This window comes from Conger conger, chromosome 3, assembly GCF_963514075.1.
Source record: "Conger conger chromosome 3, fConCon1.1, whole genome shotgun sequence".
In the NCBI taxonomy this organism is placed as follows: domain Eukaryota; kingdom Metazoa; phylum Chordata; class Actinopteri; order Anguilliformes; family Congridae; genus Conger; species Conger conger.
In genome coordinates, this window is record NC_083762.1 from 74,563,601 (window position 1) to 74,571,100 (window position 7,500).

Consider the following 7,500-nt stretch of genomic DNA (forward strand, 5'->3'; position numbering starts at 1 on the left):
GTCCATATCCTTTCACTTCCTGTTCTCCTGTCAGCTGACAGGAAATGCGCTATTTTTTGAAGTCACTTAGGTGTTACACTTCCTGTGGCCCTGTCAGCTGACAGGAAATGCGCTCTTTTTTTAAAATCACTTAGGTCTTACACTTCCTGTGGCCCTGTCATGTGACAGGAAATGCTCTATGGGTTTGAATCACTTAGACCCGGGGTGCCCAATCATGTGCCTTGGAGGGCTGAGAGTATGGAGGGTCTCATTCCAGCCAATCACTACACCAGCTAATGTCAATAATTCACAACTGATTTCACATACCTTCAACCAGGAAGCTAATTCGTGAAATCGGCTGTCGTGATTGGTTTGAATGAAAACCCGCCTTCTCTAACATGGCACATGATTGGGCACCCATCCCTGAGACAGTCTTTCACTTCCTGTGCTGCTGTCAGCTGACAGGAAATGCTCTGCTGTTTAGCCTCACTTTGACTACAGTGTGTTTGGAAGCGTAGAGAAGCGTAGAGAAGTGTCTAAATCGCTGATGGAGTGGACACTTTAGTAATTTCAAGGGGGTCAAGTGGCATTATATGAGTCATGGACTCTGTGAACTCTAAATTGGTGTGGAGTGGGGGGTTTAAGTGGTGCTGTGTTGAGTCACTGACGCAGTGGACACTGCGGTTTGGAATGGGCGGTGAGTGAAAGTGGAGAGGAGAGAGAATCGGGGTCCTCTCAAAATGGAGGCGTTCCCCCGGCCCACCTACATGCCGTTCCGCTGTAATGCCCCGCGGTTGCACTCACGGTTTGCTGACTGCGGACAATGTGCCGGGTTTCTGTTCCTCCGAAGATGATAAAAGCGCCCTTTGTCCGGTGATGTAACAGGCGTCCATTGACTGGAAGCGATTGGTTGGCTTCGGTGCAGGCCGTTGCTCCTGGAGGCCACGCTACGCGCTCCCATTCACAGAAACGCTCCCCCCGGGCTGAGTGAGTCACACGCGGCCTGTAAGGGCTACTGTTCCCCCCCCCCCTCGCCGAGCTGCTCTGATGAAGACGCGTCCTGTCCCGTCACACAGGACGCTGTGTGCCCCACAACGGGATCCCCCACCACAGGAGCGTTCCAAACATGCGTGCGGAAGGACCGAGCGAGCTGTCGACTTCCTGCGCTAATCTTCAGTGAAGATTGACCTCCTGTTAGTCATAGCTCATAGAAGCTCTGTGTGATTATGGTTAGCTCCCATTAGCCATAGCTCATAGAAGCTCTGTGTGATTATGCTTAGCTCTCATTAGCCATAGTGATTATGGTTAGCTCTCATTAGCCAAGCTCTCTGCATTTCAGGTTAGCACTTGTTAGCCATTCAGTAGCTCATAGAAGATCTGTGTGTTTACAGTTCGCTCCTGTTAGCCATAGAAGCTGTGTGTGATTATGGTTAGCTCTCATTAGCCAAGGCTCATAGAAGCTCTGTTTAATTATGGTTAGCTCCTGTTAGCCATAGCTCATAGGAGCTGTGTGTGATTATGGTTAGCTCTCATTAGCCATAGCTCATAGAAGCTCTGTTTAATTATGGTTAGCTCCTGTTAGCCATAGCTCATAGGAGCTGTGTGTGATTATGGTTAGCTCTCATTAGCTATCACTCATAGAAGCTCTCTGCATTTCTGGTTAGCACCTGTTAGCCATTCAGTAGCTCTGTGTCTACAGTTCCTGTTAGCCATGGCTCAGGGACACTGTGTGTTTATGGTCAACTCACTTTAGCAGTTCTGAGAGCGCAGATTGTCCTGTGTCCGGTCGTGTTGGGTTTGATACCTAAGGCCTGTACGGTTCTGTTGAGTTTGATACGTAAGGCCTGTACAGTTGTGTTGGGTTTGACATGTACGGGTGTGGTCCTGTTGAGTGTGATACGTCAGGCCTGTAGGGTTGTGTTGAGTGTGATTCATAAGGCCTGTACGGTCATGTTTGGGCAGCCTGTAGTGTAGTGGTTAAGGTAAGTGACTAGGACACACAAGGTCGGTGGTTCTAATCCCGGTGTAGCCACAATAAGATCCGCACAGCCTTTGGGCCCTTGAGCAAGGCCCTTAACCCGGCATTGCTCCAGGGGAGGATTGTCTCCTGCTTAGTCTAAAATCAACTGTATGTCGCTCTGGATAAGAGCGTCTGCCAAATGCCAATAATGTAATGTAAAGTGTGATACGTCAGGCCTGTATGGTCGTGTTGAGTTTGGTACGTCAGGCCTGTGCGGTCGTGTTGAGTGTGATACATAAGGCCTGTGCGGTCGTGTTGAGTTCGGTACGTCAGGCCTGTGCGGTCGTGTTGAGTTCGGTTCGTCAGGCCTGTGCGGTCGTGTTGAGTTCGGTACGTCAGGCCTGTGCGGTCGTGTTCAGTTCGGTACGTCAGGCCTGTGCGGTGGTGTTGGGCTCTTTAACCCTGCCGCACAGCTTTGTGAGCGTGGCGCGGGAGCAGTACGAGAAGGTGGACCTCATGCATAAGAGCATGGAGAAGGAGTACGAGGAGCTGGGGAAGTACTTCGTCTTCGACCCCCGCAAGATGTCCGTCGAAGAGTTCTTCGGCGACCTCAAGAACTTCTGCGGCATGTTCCAGGTACGCAGCTCAGACCGCCTCGTGGTGGGAGGGCAGAGCTGGGGCGTCGTGTGGGTTCAGACTGGATTGCACTGGGTTTGGCATGAACAGGCTAGAGCTTCACCATCTTTCCCAGTGTTCTCTGTTTACATACAACATGCAAACCAGCTCGGCCTGTTTGCTTAACAAACTCCCTGAACAGTGGCTCTTTATGGGACAGCTGGTGGTCTATGGAAACATTAACTTAATACAAATATTGAGGTTAGAGGAGGACTCACATACCTATTGTATGCATGTACACACACACACAGGCACACACACACAGAAACGCGCACAGACGGACAGATACGCACACACACATGCTCAAGGCTAGCAGGGCTAATGATGCAGCTGGGGGTTTATCCTGAAACTCTGATAAGACTTGCACAGTTTTTGAAAACCGTCACACGCAGAACAAACAAGCTGTCCTTGGAAGAAGACAAAGAATCATTCATTTTGTTTACTTTGAAGTTTGGGGTCAAAGACTGCCACTGAGGCAAAAATAGCGCGTAATTCATATGAGAGTGTGGCAGAAAAGAGAAAGTGCGTGTGCGTGATCATTTTAGAATTCATTGTGAAAGCATTCCCTGGAGCTGTGCTATATTTCTCACATCTGAAATATAACACCTTCAGATAGACAAGACGTGTGTGTGTGTGTGTGTGTGTGTGTGTGTGTGTGTGTGTGTGTGTGTGTGAGTGAGTGAGTGAGTGAGTGAGTGAGTGAGTGAGTGAGTGAGTGAGTGAGTGAGTGAGTGAGTGAGTGAGTGAGTGAGTGAGTGAGTGAGTGAGTGAGTGAGTATGTGTGTGTGTGAGTGAGAGAGAGAGTGTGTGTATGTGTGTGTGTGTGTGTGTGCGTGTGTGTGTGCGTGTATGTATGGGACGGGGGGTGTGTGTGTGTGTGTGCGTGTGTGTGCGTGTATGTATGGGACGGGGGGTGTGTGTGTGCGTGTGCGTGCGTGTGTGTGGGAGAGTGTGTGTATGTGTGTATGTGTGTGTGTGTGTGTGTGTGTGTGTGTGTGAGAGAGTGTGTGTATGTGTGTATGTGTGTGTGCGTGTGTGTGTGTGTATGTGTGCGTGCGTGCGTGCGTGCGTGTGTGTGTGTCTGTGTGTGTGTGTGTGTGTGTGTGCGTGCGTGTGTGTGTGTGTGTGTATGAGAGTGTGTGTATGTGTGCGTGCGTGCGTGTGTGTGTGTCTGTGTGTGTGTGTGTGTGTGTGTGTGTGAGAGAGTGTGTGTGTGCGTGCGTGTGTGCGTGCGTGTGTGTGTGTGAGAGAGTGTGTATGTGTGTGCGTGTGTGTGTGTGTGTGTCAGACAGACAGACAGACAGGTGTGTGTTGGATGTGTCTGGCATGGCCTCCCTGTGCACCTGCAGGTGATGTCACTCCCTCCTCTGTGTGCAGAGGTACAGATGGTGAGCGAGGCTTCACTCTGTTTACTGTACAGTCACACAACCAGCCTGCTTTGTGCTTATCCTGGCACACAGCCACATCGTTACACACACACACACATCACTAAACACACACACACGAATCTCTGAAACGGCCTACAGCCAAACAGTAAAGCAAACTGTAAGTTCATCAGCCAACTGCTGTATGCCCCCTAGAACTCTAAAGTAAAGCACTGGCATCGCTCCAACACGCACGCATACAGTGTGTACCTATAGGCTCACACGCAGCTGGAAGTAGAATTATTGATCTGTCCCACTGTACATACACATGCACACGCACAGTGTCATAGTTCCCCGTTACTGTGAGTTTAAGAGGTCCATTTCGGGTGAAGCCGCTGGCGGTTTTAACGAGGGACGATTCAATGGCAAATACACAGCTCTCTTTGTGATCGGCCTGTCGGCGGCGCGGAGATTTATCTGCGTCTGTGTGTGGCGTGTGATTTACGGACAGCGCACTGGGAGATGTCCTCTCTCACCCTGCCCTCTCTCCCCTCCAGCAAGCGGTGAAGGAGAACCAGAAGAGGAGGGAGGCGGAGGAGAAGATCCGCCGGGCCAAGCTCGCCAGGGAGAAGGCCGAGAAGGAGAAGGAGGAGAAGGCCAAGAGGAGTCAGGTGCTGGACATCAACGCAGGTACCGTAGGATAAAAACCACACGTCCCAGCATGCAGTGCGCCAAAACGCCCTGCGTGTTTCATAAGCCACCCTGTGTGCCTGTGGGAGGGTCGTCTTCTCTGACTGGCAGCCCTGTTAAAAACGGCACTCAAGTCTTAGAGAGGCATGTCCCGGAGAAGGGGATGAGAACCCCTCCCTCCATCCCTTGTAAAATATAAACACCCCGCTCACATCTGATAAACAGCCCGGATCTGTAAACAAACGTTTAGAGGCTCCAGCGGCGGTCGGCTCTTTCACCAGCGTTAATGGCCTGTGGTGGAGGTCCTGTTTTATTTTATATGTCCGCGCGTGGTGCACCTAACCGTGCCTAATGACTGCTGATTACTAATGAGGCCCTCAGTCAACGAGCCGGCTGGGAGATCGCGGCTCTGCTTTTCCACTCCACGGCCGCAGTTCTCCTGTCCTCCAGCTGGGGGAGCTCTGGGTCCATGCTAGGGAATTTAGCGCTGGAATTTGACGTGGGAAAGGTTTATTTTATTGGACCTTGAAAAGTGCAGCTGTCATCTCTGCAGATACCGTTCTGTAGACTGTTTGTCGCCAAACAAGAAAACGCAAGAAAGAGAGATTAGTGCGGATCTGTGCCAAGGAGGCTTGTGTTTAAAACATCTGAAGAAGATGAGAAGTATCTGAAGGAGATGAGCATTACAAGGCAGCCATTTTAACTGCGGGGAAACCAAAACACCACTGAGCCTTTGGGCCCGAGGTTCTGTTCTGGCCCTTGTCGCAGAGAGCTGTTCTGTCCGATCCATTAATCTGTTCACCACCGGGACCGGGGATTGGACGCTGTTAATCCCTATAACAGAGGAGCGGGGCTTCAGTGAAGTTCTTGTTTATTTGAAAAGCTTCTCCAATCAGTCCACGTGGTCCCGAATGAGCCACAGAATCCTGTGCTGGGCCGTGGTCAGCTTAAACCAAGAGCTTATTTTAAGAAAAGGGTCCTTACTCCCATGTATTTATGTATTTCAGAGTAGGGATACGGTTTTAGTCCCTTTACTGTGTATGAGGAGAGGTTGTGTAATGATAAAAGTTAGATTGTGTTTGATAGCATAGGGGCAGCCGAGTGTTTATGGTGTAGGGGCAGCAGTGTGTTTATGGTGTAGGGGCAGCAGTGTGTTTATGGTGTAGGGGCAGCAGTGTGTTTATGGTGTAGGGGTAGCAGTGTGTTTATGGTGTAGGGACAGCAGTGTGTGTGTATAGCGTAGTGGTAGCTGTGTGTGTAATAGGCCCCTGTAGGAGGAATTTGGGCTGGATTAGTTTCAGTTGTGGTTGCCTCTCATACTTGGGGCATGCGCCAGGGTTTTTGGCCTAACGCGCGCTCACTTCCCCCCCCCCCCCCCCTCCCCAACATCTGTTTCCCATCACACAGAGGCTTAAGCAGCCAATCAGAAACACTCCCGCTTCCCGTTCATACCCGCAGTGCCCTCGGTCTGCCAGCCCAGCAGCCAATCACGAACTCTCCCGCTGAAAGCCCTAACCTCAAACCCCTGGATCTGTGTGTGGGTGCTGTGTACCCCTGAACCCCCCCCCTGCAGCCCCTGACGCCTGTCGTCTCCTGTTCTCCCCCTGCGCCTCCCCCCACCTCCTGGATCTTCTCAGTCACACTAACCCCCCCCTCCCCCCCTCTGGTTCTCATTCCACAGCAGAGTCGTGTCAGCCATTCCTCCATCCCCCCCCCCCCCCCCCTCCTGCTCCTGTTAGACCTTCTTAAAGGAACATTCTGGAAAACATTCCTTCTCCTCAAACTTGGCACTGCGTTTCAGACACACTGCACTTCCTCCGGGGGCGGGGGGGAGGCAGGGGGGGGTGACTCTGGCTGTACCACATCATAGCAGGCCTCCACTCCGAGCGGACCGGGATGTTAGTCTGTCCAACGCTAGCTCTGAGGGTGATGTGCACATGGACGGTGCTCTCGGAGAGGGGCACCGGGCACCTGTGCTGGGTTTGCATACCACACCGGCGTCCGCTTTGCATGAGCTGTCACGCCACTTCCTTCACTTCCTGTCCCGTTCCCAGAAAAGCTGCGCTGCCCCTCGCACTCTGGTGCAAGACCTTTCTCACACATTCTCTCTCTCTCTCTCTCTCTCTCTCTCTCTCTCTCTCCGTGGGTGTGATGTATGATGCAGTGACCAGGCCTCGCTGAGAGTGTGGGAGCGCTGGGTTTAACAGTGGAAACACGGTCTCAGGTTGCGCAGAGGGACCAGTTTAGAAACACAATGAAAATTAGCCGCTGCTTTCCTGAGAGGAGCTGTTGTTTTTCCGTCTGCTCCGTTTCCTGCTCTGCTGAGGACATGAATAATTTGCACACACAGCGAGAGAAGGGGGGGAGGAGTACAGTGAGAGATGAGGGAGGTGGGGGGTTGAGATTTCTGTTTGTGGAGTTTCTGTACTCCTGCTCCCGTACGGCAGAGGGCCCCCCAGTAAAAACACGTTACACTCCCAGAGTAATCACAGACACTCTCTCAGAGAAACACACACCCTGTGTAATCACAGACACTCTCTCAGAGAAACACACACCCAGTGTAATCACAGACACTCAGAGAAACACACACCCAGTGTAATCACAGACTCTCTCTCAGAGAAACACACACCCTGTGTAATCACAGACTCTCAGAGAAACACACACCCAGTGTAATCACAGACACTCTCTCAGAGAAACACACACCCAGTTTAATCACAGACACTCAGAGAAACACACACCCAGTGTAATCACAGACACTCAGAGAAACACACACCCAGTTTAATCACAGACACTCTCTCAGAGAAACACACCCAGTGTAATCACAGACACTCA

At 51.5% G+C, this 7,500-nt stretch overlaps 1 protein-coding gene across 1 annotated transcript in view; it reads left to right on the plus strand.

The window, feature by feature from the left end:
- Positions 1–7,500, plus strand: part of LOC133123570 (protein diaphanous homolog 1) — a 47,645-nt gene that overhangs the window by 7,233 nt on the left and 32,912 nt on the right. Inside the window, exons 7-9 of the mRNA XM_061234041.1 lie at positions 1–3; positions 2,410–2,575; positions 4,536–4,668. The exon at positions 1–3 is cut by the window's left edge and continues 121 nt beyond it. Of these exons, the coding sequence (XP_061090025.1) occupies positions 1–3; positions 2,410–2,575; positions 4,536–4,668 (302 nt within the window). The remainder of the gene's footprint in view (positions 4–2,409; positions 2,576–4,535; positions 4,669–7,500) is intronic.